This window comes from Vicugna pacos, chromosome 32 (genome assembly GCF_048564905.1).
Source record: "Vicugna pacos chromosome 32, VicPac4, whole genome shotgun sequence".
Classification (NCBI taxonomy): Eukaryota; Metazoa; Chordata; class Mammalia; order Artiodactyla; family Camelidae; genus Vicugna; species Vicugna pacos.
In genome coordinates this window covers 2,538,068-2,561,144 of record NC_133018.1, presented here as the reverse complement: position 1 = coordinate 2,561,144, position 23,077 = coordinate 2,538,068, and the positions used below count along the sequence as shown (strand labels likewise).

General features: G+C 52.0%; 1 protein-coding gene across 1 annotated transcript in view; it reads left to right on the top strand.

The window, feature by feature from the left end:
• Positions 1-18,470, top strand: part of MAPK1 (mitogen-activated protein kinase 1) — a 73,154-nt gene extending 54,684 nt beyond the window's left edge. The window contains exons 5-9 of the mRNA XM_072953573.1: positions 503-617; positions 914-1,045; positions 8,187-8,296; positions 9,960-10,085; positions 14,954-18,470. Of these exons, the coding sequence (XP_072809674.1) occupies positions 503-617; positions 914-1,045; positions 8,187-8,296; positions 9,960-10,076 (474 nt within the window). The 3' untranslated portion in view covers positions 10,077-10,085; positions 14,954-18,470. The remainder of the gene's footprint in view (positions 1-502; positions 618-913; positions 1,046-8,186; positions 8,297-9,959; positions 10,086-14,953) is intronic.
• The last annotated feature ends 4,607 nt before the right edge of the window (positions 18,471-23,077 follow it).

Genomic DNA, 23,077 nt, shown 5'->3' with positions numbered 1-23,077 from the left:
AGATTAGTAAAAATATGATGAAGCCAGCAAACTTTTTTTCCCTCAGAGATCAAGGGTTTAAAAAAATGATTTGCAAAATGGATGAAGATATTCTGGAAACGCAGCAGTGCCCCTTCTTTTGAGTTGGTTTCCAGAATGAGTAAGTGGGCCACAAATGTCCTAGAGCAACGGTTGTTACTCCTTTTTCCAGCTTCGGCTTAAAAGGATTCTAATTCCGTCTCTCAAATTATTTGAAAAAAGAAAGGAAGTATGCTTAAGAAATTCTGGTCGAATTATAAGTTAATGCACTTAGAGGAGAGAAATGAAATCAAGTAATCTCTTGGTTGCTTAGCGTCCTATAAGAAAGCCAAGCGACTGTTTGTCTGTCTGTGTTCTCTTCATTTATTTTTGAATTACAGAGCCCAAGGGGAGGTTGACATCCGGCAGCCCTACCTGTCACTAGGGTCGCCTTGTGTCGTGGGGCCCGCAATGTCATTCTCCATCTTCTCTCCCTTCCCTGCAGGGCTACACCAAGTCCATTGACATTTGGTCTGTAGGCTGCATCCTGGCAGAGATGCTCTCCAACAGGCCCATCTTCCCGGGGAAGCACTATCTCGACCAGCTGAACCACATTCTGGGTAAGGCTTCTGAGCACATGGGGCACTAGGTGTCCCCAGTTCACCTGCCCAGTTTATATCAGAGTACTTCACGACGTTAAGAAGAGGTCTAGCAACGCTTTCACCTGTGATAGAATGAGCTTTTGGTCTTCCTTGATGTGAAACATTAAGGACCCTCGTAAAAACTTGATATGGAAGATAACAGGGAGGGGGGTGGAAGACACGAAAATGTCAGGGTCCGTCTGCCCCGCTGCGGGTGCTGCGCGGGTGCTTTACATCCGTCTCCACCCCTGACAGCTGGCTGTTCTCTCTGATAGGTATTCTCGGATCCCCGTCACAGGAAGACCTGAACTGTATTATAAATTTAAAAGCTAGAAACTACTTGCTTTCTCTTCCACACAAAAATAAGGTGCCGTGGAACAGGCTGTTCCCAAATGCTGACTCCAAAGGTAAATATTATTTCATTCATTATTTTTCTGAGGCTTAGCCTTCTATTTGTTTGTTGGTTGTATTTCTTAAGTGGGTGGGCCCCTAGCCTGCGGCTCTCGGGCAGGGCCTTACTTGGGGCTCACTCGCCACTGCTTTCTAACCTTTGGTTTAGGAGTGGTGGCCGTGGGGTCAGGGGGTCTGCAGGTTACTGTCTGGTTTTTCACCTTTTAGTTTCTTTGCTGCTTTTTAGCTTGGATCAAGTTCATTTTTTTAGGTTCACATTGTCATTGATGCTTTTTAAAGTCGGATTTATAGGAGTAGTTACGTTTAGGTTGTGTAAGCCTTTGAGTTTTAACAAACCTATACAGTCCTGCAGCCACCACCACAGTCAAGACCCTGAGCATTCCCATCATCCCCAAAAGTTGCCTTGTGCCCCTTTGGAGTCCGTTTCCATGCCTCATCCCCGACAGTCTCTGAGCTGATTTTTGTCCCTGTAGTTGTGCCTTCTACACAATGTCACAGACACACAGCCTCTTGTGTCTGGGTTCTTCCACTCAGCATGACGCATCTGAGATTAAGATTTATCCACACTGGTGCCTGTGTCAGTCTCCTTAGCAAGTGGTGCTGGAACAATTAGACGTCTCTGTGCAAGGGGAAAAAAACTGAACTAAAAATGGAACATAGAACCTAAATGTAAGGACTAAAACTATAAAACTTTGAGAAGTAAACAGGGTAGAATCCTCGTGACCTTAGATTAGGTGAGGATTTCCTAATATAACACCTTAAGAGCGTGAAAAAAGTGAGTATATTCGATTCTAGTCTTTGCTATTTTGTAAGTTAAGTTTGTTTAATAATTAGATTAGCCTCATTCTCATTTAACGTGTATCCGTTACATATATTAGGTAGCTATTTTTTTTTTAACTTTAGATTGATATAAAAGTATGGTAGGCAGAATAATGACCCCATCCCCGAAGACATCTGCATCCTAATCTCCAGAATCCGAATCCATAGTGGGTCCATGGCGAAAGGGAGTGAGGTGGCTCATCACTGACTTCAGATGGGGAGGCAGTCTCACCCCCGGGGACCAGAGAGCAGCTCGCCGGCACGTGGGTGCTGGGCCTGCCATGTCTATCTGCCTGCACAATGTGATATTTTTTACCAAAATTTGACTTTATTAGGAAAGCTAACATTTTTTGGTAAAAAAAAAAGTTTCAAAAATCAGGAAATTTTTTTATTGAAGTATATAGTTGGTTTACAATGTTGTGTTAATTTCTAGTGTACAGCATAGTGATTTAGTTATATAGATACATAAAGACTATTTTATTTTTTACATTTTTAAAAATATTTATTTATGTAAAATTCTTTTATAATTAATTCCCTAACGGTTGCTGTTCATAGAATTGTATCTTGAACATCCATATGTGTATACATGTTTTTAAACCTAACAGTGGTCTACTTAGTTGTTGAATGTAAGTGTTGACCTGAGCCAAGTTCCAGAAACACTTGGTGCTTAAAAGAATAAGAAATAGTCTTTATCACCAGGACCCACAATAACATTTAACGTTTGCTCTACCAGCACGTGTACAGCATCTGCCTGTTAAGTTAGTTACATGATGACGTCATGCATAGTGATTGCAGGACTTCTTAGAGTAGAACTTTACACACGTTGCACGTGTCAATGTTAGACTGGCTTGTGTGCTGTGGCGTCCCAGGGGTGTTTCATAGACCTGGTTCCTGAGCTGCCTTGTACAGAGTTGTGTAGTTAACAAAACTGCGTAATTGAGACTTCAGGAAAAGGAGAACTCTCAGGCTTTCCTTCCATGTGTTTCCTCACTGTTTCCTGTAGTTAGTCATGATCTGCATTAAATGATTTCTGAGGCTTTTTTTTTTAAGCTTATTTTCTTTAGGTGTTAAGGTCATGAACTTTGATGTTGATTCATTCAGATAATAGTTAACAGCACTCAAGTAGAGTGACTTGAAATGCAGGCATTGGGTGGATTTAGTGAAGACTCGGGGAAGGAGCGCACTCGGAATGGGATGAAAGGCGGGTGGGCGGCATCCCGTGTTGAGAGCGTCAGCTGTGAGCGTGGTTCAGTCTGCAGCCCGGCCAGTTAGTAGTGTGTGCCCTGTGGACAAACTGCTCAGCCTCGCTGGGCCTCTGTTTTCCCAGTTATAAAACAGGGCTAGTTAGTAGCTGCGTCACCAGGTTGTGTGAACGTCCAGACCACTGGCACTGCTAGGTCTAGATTCTGAGATCTCAAGACTGAAATTTCGTCATTTAAGTATCCGAGTTCTGTCTGTCTCCATGGTTACTGAGAACGGCTGCATAGTGTTCCCTTCTCTCCTGCAACACCACCCACTCTGCAGCCTGGGGCCTCCAGACAGCCTCCATGTGATACTGACATGTGAAATACACAAGGAATTTGGTGAAACAAAAGGCAAGTGTCTCTAGGTTAGCATGGCACCTTGTGAAATGAGATGCAGAGGAGGACCTTACTAAGGTTAACCCTTACTACCCACAAAACCCACCAGCACGTACTTGCTTGTAGGTCCACGTTCTGGGCACAGCTGGGGGGTCTGCTTCGCTCACCTCAGCCTGTGTGGTCTTGAGGGGCCTCACAGCATCTTGCAGCTGGTTCACTTCCACGCCGTGACCCTCCGCCAGCAGGAGACCGGCTGGGCAGCTCCTGAGGCAACAGCATCCCAGAAGGGCCAGAGCGGACGCTCAGGGCCTCTCAGGGTCTCAGGACAGCACGTTTCTGCCACGTCTGCTACTTTGGACACATCACAAGTTCAGCCCAGATCCAAGGAGAAATAACCCACCCACTATGGCAAGAGCTGCAGAGACTTGGGGGCAGGATGTAATCTGCCACTAGGTTGCTTCTGGGTTTTACTGTAATATATGTAAATGCGTTCACTTACTAAATAGAGGAGTGTCTTTTTTGAGGCCCTGGACATAGGACAGCAGTAAGATAGGTTTAAGAACCTGTATGCATGTAGCTGAAAGTTCAGATTGGCGTGAAAATGACAAAGAAATGAATGGCAGACCTTGGGGAACTGAGGAGATGGGAACTTTCAAGCTGAAACACTGGTGCTTTTAACTCTGGTTAATAATAGTTCACAGAAAAACAAATGTGTCTCTTTTTAAAAAAAATTTGGGGGGGTAATTCGGTTTACTTATTTATTTTTAGAGGAGGTACTGGGGACTGAACCCAGGACCTTGTGTACCCTAAGCTTGTGCTCTACTATCTGAGCTATACCCTACCCCTGTAAGTGTCTCTTAAATATAGAAAAGAGTGCCCATTTTTATTCATTATATGCGGTATGAACACTGAAAGGTCAGTAGTGGCATTTTTTCCACTCATCACAGTAGCAGGAATCAGAAGGCTGGACACCCCTGCGGTCAGGCTTGGCGCAGCTGATGAGGAGCAGGCTGGTGGGTCTCTCTGTGGCAGCAGTCGGGCAGCTCTGTCACATTTTTTGTTCCAGAGCTCTGGGCATTGAACCTTTGGGCTTGCCAACCGAGTAGGGGGAGAAGGGGCGCTTCCATTTGTGTCTCTTTAATTAGGAGTGAGGTTGGATGTTTTTCTATGTTTCTTGGAAATTTCTGACTACTGAGTCCCTTAAACCAGTAGTATCCTAGGTTTCTCTTCAAAGGAATCTAGGATTCTCTCCAAAATTACTGCAGTGAGGGGGAAGAAATGATTATTATTCAGCAGATGGTACTGGGTTAGTTGAATAGCTGTTTGGAAAAAAACGGTTTAAATCATTATTCACACATCAAAGTGAATCCAAAAGAATTGATGATTAAATGCTTTTTAAAAAGTCATCCTGTTAAAAAGTAACAATATTTGGCATAGTCAGTGTTTTTCTGATCTCTGCGTGAAAAAAAGAAAATCTTCCTAAGCTTTAAAAAGAAACCAAGAAGACAGGCATAAAAGAAAGATATAGATTTAATCACATAAAAGTTTAAAATTTAAACCCAGTCAGGTGTGGACGAGAGGGATAAAATGTTCTGAACTGAGTAACATTTGAAGGTTCCCCGTCCTGTTCTGTTGGAGGCTGCGCACAGCGTGAGGCCATGTGCCTGGAGTTCGCCTCCTGAATAGAGACTCGGGCACCACCACTTAGGTCTGTGATTTTGGACAAATCAGGAGGATGAGGACACAGCTTGTCTGCCACATGCTTAGTGCTGTGGTTTCCCCAGAGGAAAGTGCTGTGTGGGTGTTTGAATCGTGAGCTGAATTAGCTACTTTTTTAAATCGATCCTTGGTGGTTTGTAGGAACAGGGCTTAGAGGTCAGGAGGTCTGAGAAGCACTGGTGTGGTGCAATCTGCACAGGTGGCCCTTCCTCTGGCCCTGCTCAGAAATTCGAGCTGAAGAGGAGTGACAGATGGCGGCCTTGATCTAGGACCAGAGCTTTGCTGGGTGGGTAAGATAGACCTGGAATGCTGCTGGAGAGCCTGTCAGGGGCCCCACCCCAGGTCTGGCAGGCTGGGAGGGAGAAGGGACTGCCGGGCCAGAAGGGTGGGTCCACGTTTCTGCACAGCCACCGGAGGTAAAGGAAGGTAGGGCTCTGGGGGGCCACCAGGGAGAGTTGGGGACCACCAGGGAGAGTTGGGGACCATGGTCAGATGTCACCCTGGCCTCAAGGGGACTTCCAATCTTTTCAGGGAAGTGACATCTGTCCAAGGAGGCATGTGCCCAAGCAACGTGGTTCCTGGCATCTGAGCGCTGCTGCGGGTGCCAGGTGGCGGGGGCGGGACAGCCAGGCGCTTGGAGTGCGGGGTCAGCACTGCCAGCTGCTCACCATTTCTCTGCTTTCCCTCTGAAGTCGAGACTAACACAAAAATAGCACTGGAGTAAAAGGAGGCTAGAGATGCAGGTATTTTTCAAGAGGCAAAAAAAAACACCTCTCTTCCTCTGAAGTTGTTGCCTGGAGGTTTAAAGGCCTAGGATTTAACTGGAAGGAGCAGAAAGGTCTGTTTTAGATGCGCTTCAGCTGCAGAGCAGCCCGTTTGTTGCCTTGGAGTGTGTCCTGTGTAGTGTCAGCAGGATGTGGGGGTTAGGAGTAACACCGTCACAGTCTGACTGTGGCTGGGCCCTCGACTTCGCCTGACCCGGATCTTGTCTGTCTCGCCTCCAGAAAGTCTGTGGGGATGTGTCTCAGCTTTAGGGGAGGGTGATTGGGAGCAGAAAGTGAGGCAAGTTGGTCCCCGTGTTAGGGATGGTAAGACAGTCCACCCGTCTGCCGGGGCTGCCGTGGGATGCAGGTGTGAGCCCAGGTCCCCAAGTTCCTGCCTTCCCGCGGCACTGTCCTGCCCCTTGCGGGGCTCCTCTGAACCCCGCCCATCTCAGGGCCTCTCAGACCCCCTGTCTTCTGCCGCCCAGACTGGCCTCCATCAGTGGCCAGACATGACTGGACTCCTGAGAGCCACCTCTGTTCTGAAAAGTTCTCCAGCCTGTAAACCAGATGTCTTTGCCGTCCAATTTCCTAACGTGTGCTTGTATGTTGTAAAGACGACAGAGGAAAAGTTAACTTGAAAATATACTCTCTGTAGAAATTCATTATGTGTGTGCTTTAAGGAAAAAAAAGGTACTGCTTTTCACAGTTCACTTTATGCACATGAGAAAAGTCCTTTTCCTGTGGAATTTCTCATTATGTCCCACATGGTTTACCATGTTGGTTATCTACTAATTGAAGATGGATGGGGTGGTATGTGGGGAAATCGCAGAGCTGAGCACACACGTGCATCCGCACATGCACACCTGCACCCACATATGCACCCGCCCTGTGACCTCCGGCAGCAGGGTGCCCCTGCCACAGCTGCTCTCTGGGTGGGACACTGTTTGTCGGAGTGGGTAATTAAGTTCACTTACTCGTTTTTAGTGGAGGTACTGGAAATTGAACCCAGGACCTGGTGTATGCTAAGCGTGTGCTCTATCACTGAGCTATACCCTCCTCGCCAAGAACACATTCTTACAGTGAATACACAACTAAAGTGATCTTTTCTGTCCCCTTCTGCCCCTGGAGCTTAGTGGCACGTGCTAATGTGCAGGAGAATGAGCTCGATGACCGGATGAGAAGTCACCACTGTGGGGGCCGAGGCTTTACTAAGGACATGACAGCGTTGCCGGTTTTGTTAGTGTCAAAATGTTCTCTGAAAACGTGTTCTTGCTGCTACCTAGTAGTTTCTCAGACTTGTTTGTTGGAGCCCTTGGACTTCTCAGGGGTGTCTCAGGGCCGTGAGCACCACTGGTCTGAGGTTCATCAAAGAAAAGGAGAGATTTTTAAAAGGAGCCCCCCTTTGTGAGCTCTTTACTGGAACAACGATGTCTTTTCCAGCACATGTTCTTTCTCACTGAAACCTCCTCCTGACATGAAGTACAAGAAATGTTTTCTCACACTGCCTTTAACCTTGTAACCTTGTCTCAGCCACTGTCAGCCACGCCCTTCGGCTGCCCTCCCGGCCTGAGCTGGTGCCTGGGAGCCAGTGGGCTGGGCTGTTGATTAGCCGTCCCTCTGCCTCATCCCTGTTGGTCCCACACTTGCTCCCTTTACTGCACTGTCAGCGTGGAAGACGTGTTCAGGGCTGACCGCCGGCCGGGTGGAGGGAACACCTTTAGTTTGGGGCTTTGGAGAAAGACGCCAAGCTGCAGAGGAGGCTAGGAGGCTGGTGCTTCACAGGTGACTGTCAGCCAGGACCTGGACAGAGGAGACTGAAACCACATGGGAGGACCAGTGACCTTGGAGGCGGAGGCCTTCTCTGTATGTTGAGGGGTGAACTGACTGTTGCAGGAGTGACTTCGGAGTTGACTGAAGGGAAGTACATGCATGAGACCTCTGCTCTTGGCCCTGCAGAGCAGAGCAGACCGGAGCAGTGATTCAGGGCTGGTCCAGGCTTTGTAGGTTCGGATCCTGGTCTTCCACATTCAGCCTTTTCTGAGCATGCGCCTTGCTGCATCTGGTCTGCTCCCGTCAGGTGGTCGGTGTGAGGAAGCTGGAGACAGAACAGCAACCCGTGGGGGCGGCTCCATTCCCCATGGCCCCGCTCATGCAGCTTAGCTGTTGGTGGGGTCGTTTACCTAAACAGGAAATGGGACGGATTTCAGTGGCTGTGCCTTTGGCTTCTCACCGCTGCACACTCTTTCTCTTCGTAGCTCTGGATCTACTGGACAAGATGCTGACATTCAACCCCCACAAGAGGATTGAAGTGGAGCAGGCTCTGGCCCACCCGTACCTGGAGCAGTACTATGACCCAAGTGACGAGGTAAAAGCCCTGAGGCCACCACAGTCATGTCCCCCAGCTGGGGGGCCCCTGCACAGGGTGGGGCTGGGGAGCACAGGAGGACAGGATCAAGGCTGGAGACCGTCGTCATGGTCTGTGGCAGCAGAGGCACTGACCGCAGTGGCCGCCCTGAGGGGAAGAGGAGGTGGATGCCTGCTGGGGAGCGGCTGGGTCAGTGGGGGCCCCAGTCCCTTGGAACTTGGTACTTCATGTCCTCCCTGGAAACACGAGGCTGTCATGTGAGGAGTGACCCACCCAGGGCCAGGCTCCCGTTCACGCTGGACGCCCCAGGGACATGCCCCATGTCGTGTTCTCTCTAGGAAGGGCCCAGCTCCTTGGCTCTTTGCTTCTTCTGGGGGCTCAGTTTTGCCTTCTTTCTCTGAGGATAACCAAGAAAATGCAATAAGAACCAAAAGTTTGGCTCCTTCTAGTATGATGAGTATGCAGGTGATGGGCCTTCATAGTCCTGTTTAAAAAGGGAGAACCAGGTAGAGTGTGTTAAAGGGAACTCGAGGAGGAGAGGAAAGATAACTGTGGACGAGGAGAGCTGATAGTGAAGGAAGAAGTCGGGAGAGGAAGCATTTCTCAGTCACTTCCCCAGAGATGACTGAGGCCCCCTGCGAAGGTGCGACCCCAGGGTGCATGACGGGCAGTGCTGAGAGCGGGGCTGGGGCTCTTTCTCGCCCTGTGAGCTGGACGTTCCTAAGCCCCGGGTCCTAATCCCAGGCCAGGTGGTGCCCCAGAGCCAGAGGGAGCGGGAGGGGTAAAAGGATGGCGTGTGGAGGGTCTATAGGAGGGTGGCTGCGTCTCGTTCTGTTGTCCCCCTTTCAAGAGGCCAAAACTTAGTGCAGAGTTTGGGGTCTTCTTTCCTCTTAAGGCCTGGTGTCAGGATTCCACGGGGAAGGTCGGGAAGGGCTAGGTGTCCACTCACCGACAGCAGTGTGGCCGTCAGGTCAACTCTGCACCATGGCATCATTCAGGGCTTCTGACATTGAAATATAAGCGTTAATAGACTGATTTCATCTGTTATCATCGAGTATGCATGTACTTAATTAGCTCTGATTATAGAGAGAGTACTGAAAAATAAAAATGAAAACTTGCAGAAAAATACAAGAAAGATCATTTTGTAGTTTTGTCACTCAGTTATAATTATTAAAATTTTGGAATGTTTCCTTTTCAGTCTTACATTTCTGTATCTAAATTTTAAAAATAAGCAGGGTTCATTTCGTTGAACAAATGTGGGCATGTTCCCACAATGTCACTCTTCCTTGCAGCTTCATTTCTAATGGCTCAATACTGTTTCTTCATCTAAAGATACTGTAATGAATTTAATCAGAGGCATTTACTTTGAGGATCAGGGGTTTGATGGTGTAAACAGCCCCCCACCAGCAGCAGCTCCCCAACAGCAGCAGGTTTCTGAGATTTCAATACACAGTAAAATAAAACATTTGAAATATATTTGGGGAAATCTTGAGATGGATGCTGCTACTCCACATGCTTTGTCCAGTGCCGTGGGCAGCGCAGTGCGCCCCGCAGACACCCACGCCGGCGTGTGGAGTCCAGCCCCTAAGCCGTGCTTGTCCCATGAAGCAGTGAACAGTTGCCTAAGACATAACCGCTTTTGTCTAAATGTTTTCTTTTCAAGCCCATCGCTGAAGCACCGTTCAAGTTTGACATGGAGTTGGATGATTTGCCCAAGGAGAAGCTCAAAGAACTCATTTTTGAGGAGACCGCTAGATTCCAGCCAGGATACAGATCTTAAATTTGTCAGGTACCTGGAGCTTTACCTGTAAACAAATCCTCGCAAGGGAGAGCGAGCAGAGATAAAATGTCATTAGAAAGAGAGGAACGCTTGTGGGTCTGCATGGGAGTTTGTGGGCCTCGGTGTGCTGGACAGTGCAGGTTGTTGGCTGATTATTTTTTTTTTAAGTGTTAAAAAAAAAAGGAAATGCAAATCTTGTTTTTAGAGAACATATGAATGGGGAGAGAACAGGGCTTGTGTTAGAAGTCTGGAGATGGAGAGCTGTGACCACAGCACAGTGGTATTGGAGTTGGAGGAACGGGTCCTTCCATGGTGGGTGTCGGTCCTTCGCCGACATCTGTTCCATCCTCTCCTGCCTGCTCGTTTCGGCTTTTCATAGATTGGGGTCAGGCGGGGGGTTGGTCCCTGGTTGACTGTTGGTCTAGTCCAGGCTCAAGAGCAGGAGCTGCTAAAGGTGTTTCAAAGCGAGGGCGGGTGTGTAATTGGTCAGAAGGCACTGGAGGGTGGAGGGCCGCCTGCAGCTTGGGCCCCGCAGGAAGCCGTGCCTCTAGGAGAAGGGACATGTGTGAGCTGCGTGCGGGATCCACAGGCAGGAGGGAGCTGGAACCACAGCTGATAGAGTATCACCGTCACCAAGGAGGGGTCAGGAGTCCTGACTGCCACCCATGCAAGGGATCTGAGGGCCTGCAGTCACGCCACCATCGAGTGCCTCTGAAACCCGGGGCCGCCCCTTCTGTAAAGCCATGTGTCACTCGATGCAGAAGAAAGAAGAAACCGTGGCTTTTCCGCTTGACACCGGGCATGGACAGTCTGACCAGAAACTGCCACCAGGGACATGCCGCAGTGTGGCAGCCCTGCTGATCACAGCACAGGATGGAAGGACAGAGTGTGGCCAAGGTCCGGGCTGGGGCGGACGGCGGTACTGACGGAGGATGGCTGACATCAGAGCAGGAAGGGTCGCGGTAGAGGGTGGGAGTGGGGCTTGCAGACCAGAGGCTCAGACCGGGGTGGTGTTGGGAGACGCAGCGACCCCAGGGGAAAGCAGAGAGCAAACCCAGGAGACCCGACTCCTAGCCTGGCAGCTGGAGGTGGGGGTAAACCCTTGCTTGGACACACCTTAAAGGGCAGGCTCCAAGCCAGGCAGCGTTGAGGGAACGCAGGCGTGCAGATGGGAGCCCCTGCGGAAACGGGACAGTCTGGGGAGCACCTGTGTCTCACGCCCTGTGGGCAGGGCAATCTCTCTGGAGTGTGTGTCACCTACTAGGCTCTGCAGTGTCAGTCGCTGCCGACAGAAAAGAAAGGCAGCCCCAGGACCCAGCCACACTCCCCCTCCTGCTCCCTCTCCCAGAGCCCACTCTGCAGTCCCTGTGTGCATGCCAGGTGGGCTGGCTGCCTTTGGTAGATGAGATTTGTCTGGCCCTTTACAGACGAGGCTTGCTGACCCCTGACCCTCAGAAGACTGGGCTGAGCAGCTCCCTGGCCATTCTCTTCCACGGTCGTTTCCCTTTGTGTTTGTGGGCCCCATTTCCTCCTCTTCCGGTCTCCGGGCGCACACGCCGCGTGCTTCCTCGGGCTAGGCACGTGTTAAGAACCCGGTGAGCAGAGCAGACGGACTGAACGTGGCCTCCAAGGAGCACGTGGTCTAAGGGGGAGAAAGACGCAGAACCGTCCTGCCCATTTGTAGTGCAGAACCACGTCTGGGGTTCTCGTGACTGTCAGCTTCCCAGTGTTTAGTCACCACTGAGCACCTCCTGGTGCCAGGAGGGAGGAAGCAGAGAGACAGGGAAAGCCCAAGCTCTGCTTTCCAGCAGGACCCGCAGAAACAGACAGTGTGGCCGGTGCTCGACCAGGGAGGGCAGCCTGACGACTGGGGGAGCCCTTGCCACAGAGTGCTGGGGGTGCGCTCCGCTGGTGGGGAGGCGTCGGGCCATGTGGGAGCCCTGGGAGGGCCCGGCTCTGAGGACGCCAACCCCAGGCTGGCCAAAGAGCCTGCCACCCCCTCGCAGGTATTCTTAGGCCTGGGAGCATCAGGGCAGCTGACACTGGGGTCAGTCGGGTTGTCGGGACCTCAGAGAGCAGGGCCTCTCTCTGGGGTGTTTGGTCAGGGTGCTCCTGAGGCCGCAGGATGGTGCTGTTGACCAGGTGCCTCCTGGAGCCCAGGGCTGCCCTCCCAGGGTCCACCCCCTTTCCTGGAATCCAGCACTGCAGCCTGTCCTCAGTGGAGAGGGGTGGCAGACAGGTTGCGCGGTGTTTAGGTGACTTTCTCCAGGGGCACAGAAGGCACAGTATGTGCCCACAGCCTGATTTTCCCCAACTGTTCTCTTTTTTTGCATTCTGTTTTTATTGCGGTGTAGTCAATTTACAATGTTACATCAGTCTCTGGTGTGCAGCGTGTTTGTCACGTACACATACGTGTATTCATTTTCATATTCTTTTTCATTAGGTTAGTACAGCATACTAAGTAAGGTTCCCTGTGCTGTGCAGTGGGAACTTGGCTATCCGTTGGATATATAGTAGTCAGTATCTGCTAGTCTCCAACTCCCAGTTTATCCCTTCCCACCAGGTGACCGTGTTTGTTCTCTGTGTCTGTGAATCTGTTTCTGTTTTGTAAATAAGTTCATTTGTGTCTTTTTTTTTTTTTTTTTTTTTTTTTTTAGATTCAGCATAAAGCAATATCATGTGGCATTTGTCTCTCTCTTTCTGGCTTCACTTAGAATGATGATCTTTGTCTGGGTCCATCCCATTTGCTGCAACATTTTTTAACTGACAGTTTTCACCTTTTCTAAAAGTTGGAGGTTTTCAGTGGACACCCCCATTCCCACCACGTAGATTCGTGATTAACACTTTACTTGCTTTGTCTTCTCACCCATCTGTTCCTCTATGTGCCCATCAGTCCGTCTTATTTTTTTCATGTATTTCAAAGGAAATTGCCAGCATCTAGACTGACTTATAATTTAATCATTTAGAATATTTAAGTGAGCCCAGAAGAAGGTGGGGTGGGGGCCAGGCTCGCTCTCAGATGTATCTGTTTGTGATTGCAGCGGCATCCCGTGAAGCCGGCAGCAGCCGGGGCACGACTGCGGGAGCTGTGGGAGGGTGGGTAGCATGCTGCTTAGTGTCATAGTTCGTGGCGGAGCTAGGCAGAGAATCCTGGTCCCTTAGATGCAGAATTCCCTTTTCTTGCACAGTTTCTGCAAAACTGCCTTGGACTAGATTTAGGTTTGCTCCCCCGGCGGGTTGAGGGACCATGGTTGTGAGTTCCCAGCCCACAGAGAGGGTGGAGCTGTGACAGAGTCACACGGGGCAGTAGAGGAGGGGACAGCAGGCTGCATGGGAAACAGGCGCTCACAGCCACAGGGACCCTCGGGTGGAGGGACACCCCTGCTGGCAAATGTCCTTAGTGGAGGTCCTGAGCAGTCGTAAAGGGTCACAGTAGGTTCATTGTACTTTGTTTAAGGTGATCAGTTTTAGAAATGTGTGCGGTGGAGAGGTGGAGGTGGTTAGGACTCAGGGTCAGCCTCCTCCCCACAGCCGTCTCCTCACCAGCTTCCCCGAGAGGCTGGGGATGGTGGCCGTGTGCCTGGCTTCTTCCTCAGGTGGACTGGTGACTAGGGACAGTAAGCTCCTATTTCCCTTTGGTTTCGTTCAAGATGAAAGCATTTCAGGGCACTTTTGATTTCCTCCTGGCCTCTGGTTTGGTTGCAGTGTAGGACAGCGGTCACATCCCACCGCTGAGCCCGCTTGCCATCACACTGGGGCCTGTGTGCACCTCCTTCCTGCCCTGACTCCAGTGGCGTACAAAAACCCTCCCTCTGAAAGTGCCCATGAGATCCCAGAGTGACACCTGCCAGCGACCCTGTCCTGTCAGGCAGCATCTCCAAGGGAAGGTCTGCTCTGTCTGCCTCTCGCCACACTTGGTGGCCTTCTGGCCATCCCCATGGGGTTTCCTTCCTGTGCCAAGAGCAGAGCGCGAGGTCTGAGCTGCAGTGTTTCGCCTCTCCCAAGGACGATCCAGATGGGGGTCAGTCTGTGGGTCAGCAGGCCCTCCCAGGGAGTCTGTGCACGTCTGAGAGCTGCTCGCCTATCAGTGGGTAGTGTGGCTTTAACCCGGAATATCTCAAGCGAAAGAGAGACGTCAAAAGAGTGATGGGGGCATGTGTTCTGGTGTTTGGGGTGCCGTGCTCCTGGCAGGCCTCTGAGGGCAGCCAGGGGCGGGAGAGCCCTGCCAAGGGCGCAGGGTGGGTGAGGGGTGCCGTCTAGAGGGCCTGGCGGGGAGCAGCTGTCGGATCACCGATGATCTCTGGGTGATGGGACCCTATCTCTGGATCCGGGCCGCCAGCCACATTTCCAGCCAGCACTTTGTTTTGTTTGTGATGCTTTGTCCTGGGCAGAGAAAACCTGAGTGTTAAGAACACCCTTTCTGTTGCTTGTCTGGTTGATTTTGTCCCCCCGGTCATCCAGAGAGAAGGGCTTGCTGAGAATAGAGGGTGGCAGACAGGGTTTTGCTCACAAGCGTATGAGCAGAGACGCTCAGACCCGGGTTCCCACCCTGGAGTGATGAGTGTTGCACGGTTAGGAAGGGGCATCTGGGCAGCGCTGGCGCTGGCCAGGCGGTGAGCAGGCCTGTGCCTTCCCTTTGAGTGTTCTGGAAACATCTGCTGGGAAGTGTCTGAGAGGAGGTGCCTGCGGCCAGGGCAGAGTCGGCCCCTGCGGTGCTACAGGTGTTATTCGTGCTGCAGTCTCCGAGGGAAAGGACTTCTTTTGCAGGAGGGTTTTTCCTTTGCTTTTGCGCTTTTCCTTTGTCTAAATGTTGCTGTCGGCGGTGTTTTCACACGGGTTACCTTCACTCATAGGTTTGTCTGTCTGTTCCCCAATAGGACGGGGGCTCCGAGGACCAGATGTGCTCAGACTTCGGTGTTCTCCTCCCGGCTCCTGACCCCGGTCCTGTCTCCAGCCCGTCTCGGCCTGTCCACCTTGACTCCTTTGAGCCGTCGGAGGGGCAGTTTCTGGTAGTTGTGGCTTTTATGCTTTCAAAGAATTCCTTCAGTCCAGAGAACTGTTCCTGGCCCCTGTGCGTCGCCCCGGTGGCCGTGGCAGTCTGTACTCTTGAGTGCACCTGCTGCTTACCGCCGCTTCAGTCACTAACCATTTTCTGGTTTGAACGATGCAGTGGTCCTCCCCTCCTGAGTCCTCTGACCCCTCAGGCCCCTTGTCACTGTGCCCCGCTTTCCGGGCCCCAAGGCAGTGCCAGCCCCTCTGCACGTCTCCTCCCAGCCTGTCTGGTCTGGCAGGGGCTCGTGGGCACCCGGGGGCAGCTTCTCTTGTATCATGTTAGCCACTAGCATATGGAAGGTATGTACTATTTGCCCAGCTTTTAGAGAATTCGACCCTTTTTCTAAATCAAAGGGAGAAGTGCTGCTCCCCACATTCCTGCTGCACCACTCATAGAAGCTGGACACTTGCCAGAATGTGTCCGTGCAGCACTGGGTGTTTGCAGGACTTACACAAAAAAAGATTTAAAGTGGCAGCTTCCCTTGGGATGCAGTGAGAGGTGTCCTGGGCTGTGGGAGGCTGCCTGCCTGCTGTCTGGGGCAGAATTCTGCACCAGCGTCCTCACCCCCAAGCCGCCTTCACCATAACCACACTCATGCCTGAGGATTTAGCGGAGAGGAACACTGCGTCTTTAAATGAGAAAGTGTACAATTCTTTTTCCTCCTACAGCATGTCAGCATCTCAAGTTCATTTTCAACCTACGATATAGCAATTGTAATAAAGCCTTCGTGAGCTCATGACATGAAACCCTGTTCTGTAATCCAGTGCTACCCGAGGTTCATGGCACTGCCGGGCCAGGGCGTCAGGAGGAGCTAGCACTCAGGCGTGTTTGGAGCTCTAGCCGTGTTTTCCCAATCTCTCTAAGTATCTGTCCCTGCCGCGCACACGGTGCCGTTGGCTCGGTGTCTGTCCCTTGCGGTGCCTCCTTGCCTCCCCCACTGCTCTCTGTGGTGAGAAACCTGCCTTGTTCAGTAATTACTGTGCCCTCGCATGACTGTTACAGCTTCTGTGCGGAGATGACTGTCCAAGTGCCACATGCCTATGATTGAAACGAAACTCTGTTGTTACCTCTGAGTTGTGTTCCACGGAAAATGCTATCCAGCAGCTCACTTAGGAAAAATAATTCTATTTTTAGCTTTTCAGTTCTCAGCTGTCCTTTTCTCTTGTTTGATTTTGACAGCAATGGAGAATGGGTTATATAAAGACTGCCTGCTAATATGAACAGAAATGCACTTGTAATTCATGAAAATAAATGTACATCTTCTATCTTCATATTCATGTTAAGATTCAGTGTTGATTTCCTCTGGATCAGCAGGTTCTGTTTGTGCTTAGGACAGAAACGCTCACTGGCCTCACTGTCCCGCCTGGGCACTGCCCAGACGCTGTGGTTTACAGGAGACGATTTAGAAGGCATTTCTGGAGGGTTCTTTCCCCCTTGGCACAGCGGAGGGTCAGTTCTGACAGGTTCCTTAACTCATATCCTGGGTCTGAACTGCTCTGTCCACTCTGTTGAAGCAGCCCGCACGTCTCAGGTTGGATTCTCTGGTTCTTCCTAAAGAGGGGCTGCCTGTGTCCCAGCCGAGCACTGGGAAGGACGCCCCACACCCCCTGGCTGGGTCGGGGTGCTGCTGACTCATCTCCAAAAATCAGATGCACAGCTAGACTCGTGCCCTAAAATACACGGTTTTCACCTCCGAGCGCGGAGCTGCCCTGCAGAGGGCCCCGCAGCGTTGACAGGACAGATACATTGAAGAGTTATTTTCATTTTGAAAGGAACGTTGACAGTTTTGTTGCTCTCGTTTCTTTGTACTTTTTAAAAGGAAGGTTAGAGTTACTAGGAGATTAACTGAGCCCTCTAACTAGAAAGCCATAGCCTTGGCCACTAACACCTGGGGAGGGGGCTCTTCCCACCCCAGAGGTGACCTGCAGTCAGGGCGGCGTGAAGCCACTGGCCGTGCCCCACACCGCTGTGGCCGCGGTTGTGTGCTTTTCACTGGTCGTGCCAGACTTGGCTTCACAGAGCAGAGACTTGTCTTCACCCGGGTACCTGTGAGAGGCACAAGGTGTCACGTGCGGTAGGCCCTTCACTTGGATCTTCCTGCACCCCTCGAAATGGACAGATTGGGTCGTCTGAATTCACGGCGATGATCCTGAAGGCCTCCGTTACGGGTGTGCAGAGAGCTCAGACTGATGGCTTTTGCGGTGTCTAAAATGTAAGCAAAACTTCCCTGCCGAAGCATTCCAGTCTTCCCGCTGAGTATGAAACAAAGCGCCCGGCCAGCCAGTGGGGTGGACGGCTGTGCTGGCAGAGTCACGCCAACCCGGGCCCGTGGGTGGCGTGCGGTGTGCGGGGCGCTCACACAGCGCCCGCCGCTGCTGGCGCAGCGCTGGGCGTGCGGGGCGCACATGCTTGTCGGCGGCCCTGAGTCAGGCGCACTGCCCGTGCCGTGCACCCGTCCCGGTCGCACCATTCAGAGAAGACTGTCTTACCTTTATTTGCTTCTGTGTTAATACGATTTTTAAATTGGTAACTTTTATATAGTATGGTAACAGTATGTTAATGCACACATGCTTTGGGTCCTTCCATAATCCTTTTATATTTGTAAACCAATGTTTTGGAGCAATCCCAAGTTTAAGGGAAATATTTTTGTAACCGTAGTGGTTTTGAAAATCTGAGGAGTCCTTTTGCTTATACAGTTTTAAAGCGTCCATGCTTTAAAATCGCCGTGCTGGTGTTTGAAACACGGTGCCTCCAGAGTGCAGACGAGCAAGCGTGTCCCAGCAGAGTGAGGCCTGGTCTCACTGCGGCCCGGCCGCGTGCCAGGAGCAGCGGGGTCCGGAGGGGCTTCACCTGAAGGTCGCTGCCTGTTTTCCGAGCTGTTTATCTGTGTAGAGCGCCCAGGCGAGTTCCGAAACGGCTTTGTCTCTGTTTTGTACGGTCGGTGCCTTGTCGGTATCGTAGCCTAGGACTCTGAATAGGCTATCCAGTACAGTGGTCAGGTGAAAAATGTTAAAGGAAGATTTTATGAAGAATCTGAATGTTTATTCATTATATTGTTACAACTTAACATTTGTTTGTGGCATTTGTGATTTGGTTAATCTGTATAAAAATTGTAAGTAGAAAGGTTTATATTTCATCTAAATTCTTTTGATGTTGTAAACGTACTTTTTAAAAGATGGATTATTTGAATGTTTATGGCACCTGACTTGTTAAAAACAACTTACAAAAAAATTAGAATCATTAAATTGCGTCCCTGTGTTACCAAAATGACATAATACTGTGCATGTATAGTTGAATTGGAATTTCACACGTGAAAATATGAAATCAACTTTCCCCAGTAAGTGTGTCTTCTGACTTGACTTTGCTTGTGGTCCTTGGGGATGGAGCATCTGCATCCATGGCGTCTTAAGAGTCCATGTCACTTCCCACGTTGTCCTCAGACCTTGGCCCCGGGGGAGGACAGCAGTGCCACGGGCGTCTCCTCTCACACCCCGCCACCCTGGGGCTCCGCACGGGGCACAGGCCACCTCTTTCAGACCAGGAAACCATGACTGTGTTAGGGACCATCTGGCACTGGCTCTTGTCAGCACCGGGAATCCCACGGCGTCTTGCTGACAAGAACAGTGGGGGCCGTGTCTCCAGTGGGGCAGGACCCATGGGAGAGGTGGTCACAGTGCTGGGTGTCCAGCGTCATGCCTGCATACGAGCAGTGAGCCTTCGTGAGTGCCTCCTCATGTCCCTTACTTCGGTGGTGAGGTGGGACTGCAGCGTCTGCTCAGCAGCTGGCTGTTCTCTGTTCATCTGAGAGAGAAAAATGCCCAAAACTTCCTTCCCCCTGAATGGGGGGTTGCAGATGGGTGTTCGGGGGGTGTCACCTCTGCTTCCCCTGAGAAAGTGATGCAATGGCTGTCCTCTCGACCCATAGGAGACCCTTAATGTGACCGTCTTTCCACTCCACACAGGGTCCAGTAGCTGTCTCGCCTGGTTGCCCGGGACAGCTGAGGACCCAGGTCACTCTAGCTGGAGGGGAGGAGGCCCCTGTATCGTCCCGGGGGGCATGGGACATAGGCCAGGGGAGTGAGAAGCTGGACAAGGCGGGTGCCTGTCTGCCTGCCGCCCGCTTTGGCCCATGCGGTGGTGGGAGTGGTGACCCGCAGTCAGGGGGCCTGGAGGTGTGGGCCAGGGGACACTGGGCTCAGCTGGTCACCCGTGGGAGGCCAGTGTGGATGAGGAGCAGCAGGGTGGTAGCGGTGACGGGAGGGGAGGCTGGCCACCCTGAGTGGGGATCACCCCCCGGGAGACCTCCCTCTGCTCAGTGGGTGCTGACCAGACACCTGGCCAAAGCCAGTCTCTGGAGTCACCAGCCTCTGAGGGGCAGAGGGGACCTGCAGCCAGGAGCTTTGTGACAGTCACTGTGTCTGTCGTTCCTCAAAAACACATGGATTTAAAAGCCGGGCCTTTATGGTAGGAATGTGAAGATGATCCATTTTGATCTGAAAGCGAAGCTTGCCTCTGAGAAGATCAGGAGTCCCTTGGGGGTCAGCACTCCCTTCCAGGGCCCTGAGAGCCACCCCGGGCTGTGGCTCAGAAAAGAGGCACATCCTTGTTCCGAAATCAGAGGCTTCTGTAATGACTGATGTCTAGAGGAGCCGTTTCCCGTCCTCTTCCTCCCCTTCACCCTGTTTCCCAGTCTCTTCCTGAAATTGGGAGTCTGAGGGAGTCCGTGTGTAACAGTGTCCCGTGTGCACACACTGGGTGTCAACATGCTTGCCCCGGACCGAGCGGAAGCAGCCCCTGGTGTGCTGGGTTGTGTCCAAGGGTAGCTTCCAGCTCTTCTTGCTGGACACTGGACAGCCGGCTGTGGCCGCAGGCTGGGAGGAGACATGCTGGGGAGTAGAGACATCAGATGGGGGGCACCTCACTGGGTGGGAGTCGGTTACTTTTGAATTTCTTGGCCAGAGGAGCAGGGGTGCCAGTGCCCCTTTGTGAGTGTGATGTAAAGTGACAGAAGCCTGGGATCAGCCGGGGAAATGGTGGGAGGACTTGGAGGGCACGTCTGTGTAGTAGGGGTTGGGGGCAGTGGCCTGGGGCATTTGGGGCAGAGAATAAAGAATTGGGATTTTTCTTTCTTTTCCTTTTTTAAATGTATTTGCAGAGAGGATGTAATTAGGTTCACTTACTTATTTTATTTTGATGGCAGTACTGGAGATTGGACCCAGGACCTCGTGCGTGCTAGACACCCACCCTACCACTGAACTGTACCCTCCCCCCTGGGTTTCTTCAGTTGCTTTTGAAAGTCTTTGCTGTACTTACACATCGGTGTTTTTCAAATTTTCAAATATTTTTTATCACCAGTGCCCTTTCATGAAAGGAAACCAGTAGAAGTTCACCTGCTCTGAATAAGCAAGGGTGGGACGGCCCAGACCCCTGCCTGTCTCCTCCCGCAGGGAGCAGAATGCTCTTTCCCCAGAGGGACCAGACGATGATCGTGGAAGCTGTAGAGAGAAGAGCAGGTGCTACAAAAGAGACAGCAGTGGAGGCAGAACAAGACCAGAGAGGACACCACGTGCAGTGTGGACCGGGGGGCCGGGGCCTCGCCAGTAGATTAGCTGGGGTCATCCTCCTGATTTAAAAGTGCAGGAAAAGTGATAAGACCACCAAGAAGTCCAAATTAAGGTTGCAGGGCAGCGGTAGGTAGATGGTGAGGAGGGGGAACAGAGCCCCCAGCGTGGCTGCTGGTCTGTGAGTCCAGGTGCCTTGAGCACCGCAGGGGGCGGATCGGACAGCGCCCTCAGTGCTGGGGACCTGGCCCAGGGCGGGCATCGGGGCTGGCACGGTGGGAGTTAAAGCTACATCCCAGCCAGGCGCTTACAGAACAGTCGCCTGAGTGCGGGAGGCACCGGCTCTGGGCATTGGAAGAGGCGTCACTGTTGCCTCGAAGAGGAAGTCCATGCCTGCAAAGGCGGCTGCATCGTCTGTGGATGTGTCTCGGTCCAGCAGGAAGTGCTGGGCCAGGCCAGTTTCAAAGAGGAGGAAGAGGCGGCGGTCTGTGGTGGCCTCCTGTGGCTACAAGGCAGGGGCCGAACGGGAGACAGTGCGCACGCGTCGGGTTCCAGACGGATCTGGGAGGGGCCCTACTGCCAGGGTTCACGCCCTGAAAAGATGAATGGCCGCCGCCTGTGGTGCAGACAGCATTGCGGTGAAGTCAGGAGGACAGAAAAGGCAGATGAGCTCATGACAGCAGAGAAAACAGGATGCCTTAGCCCGTCTGATCTGTTCTCTCCCGGATGGAGGCTGGTGGCGGGACAGGCAGCCCACCTCCCTGACCGTCCACCCGGGCATGGGCACTGGCAGGGGGGCAGGGGCCGCCCAGCTGCTCCGAAGGAAACGAGGTCCTCGAACAGCTGGAACCCCGAGGTCTTCATAAGAGCGAGTCAGACCAGGCACATCCTTCCCTTTTTTAGATGCAGTGGCTTCCACCAGCCTGCCACATAGCCACCAGAGACACGATGGGTGACGGAGTTGCCCGTGGCTGATCCCTGCCCCGCAGTGGGTGCTGGCCCGGCCTGCGGGTTCTCAGTTTCCCAACACTGGCTGCCCCTAGACAGGCCATGTGTCTGCAGCCCCCACCCCACCCACCCTGATTTCAGAACACACCATCATCAGGTGATGCCCCACCTGGGATCAGAGACCACGGGTCCACGGGCAGCAGAGGTCCCCAAAGGAAAGCCGTGAATGCACCCCAGCACCCCGAGGAGCAACTGGCTGGCTGCTGAGCAGTTGGCCAGGCCCATTTCACACTCCACTCCAGGGAGATTGACAGCTGGCCAGGTGGGGAGGCACGGTCAGGGCCTAATCTCGACCCCATAGCTGGGGGACTTCCAGCCCTCAGGGTATCTGCAGGTGAAGTCGGGATGATGGCACCTGCCTCACAGTGGCTCCCAGGACTCCTGAGGACAGGTGTGTCTTGCACCTGTAGTGGGTTCCACACTGGTGCTCTCCCCCTACCCACACTTTGTCATTTGTTTTTTGCTGCTTGGCTTTGTGTTTTGTGTTTCCTGGAAGTAACAGGCATCCATTTCTGATTCTGGAGGCCACATCAGGCCCCCAAGGGAGCTCAGCCTCTCCCTCCCGGGCCCCACGTCCCCACCTCCGGCCACCTTGACAGCACCCACAGCCTGGGGGTGAGGTTCCCCCCCAGAGGCGCGTTAGGAGGTGTGACGCTGTACGACTTTGGTAAGGGAATCCCTCCAACCAGAGCACACACGTTCCATGGAAGGTGCCTTCAGATCATAAGGAGGCTGCAGAGACGCCGAGAATTCTGGGACGTTTCTGTCCCCCCACATCTTTCATTTCGCCTGTTCCCGCTGGTGCTTTCTTCTGTTTATCCTGTGCAAAAAGTAGACCTGGGGTTATATTTATGACTACATTTCACTCCCCACGACTTTAATATTTGCACTGAATCTGGAAGGCAGTTAACCTTCCTTTGTCAGAACCCTGTCGGATCACAGGAACCCATATCTGTCAGCAGTGCTGGTTCTCGAGCCTCCGCTCCCCGAATCCCCCAGGAGCTCCTCCCCACCACATTGGGCCCCTCTCGCGCACATCTTTATTTTCTTAGTAGACCCAGTTGTTTTCAGTGCAGTTGCAGGCTGGCAGAGTAATTGGAGGGACACTAACCAGAGTTCTGCCCCTCAGCTCCCCTGTTCACTCTCTCCCTCCCCACATCCCCTGGCAACCGCAGAGGTTTTTTTGGTCTCCGTAGTTTTGCCTTTTCTGGAATGTCATGGAGTTGGAGATGTACAGAATGCAGCCTCCCACACTGGCTTTTTCCACGTGGTGACGTGCATTTAAGATTCCTTACTTCCTGTCTGTGGTCTGATACCCACAATATATCCACCGAGATGTCACTGACAGATGAAGCTGTATATATTTAAAGTGTACACAG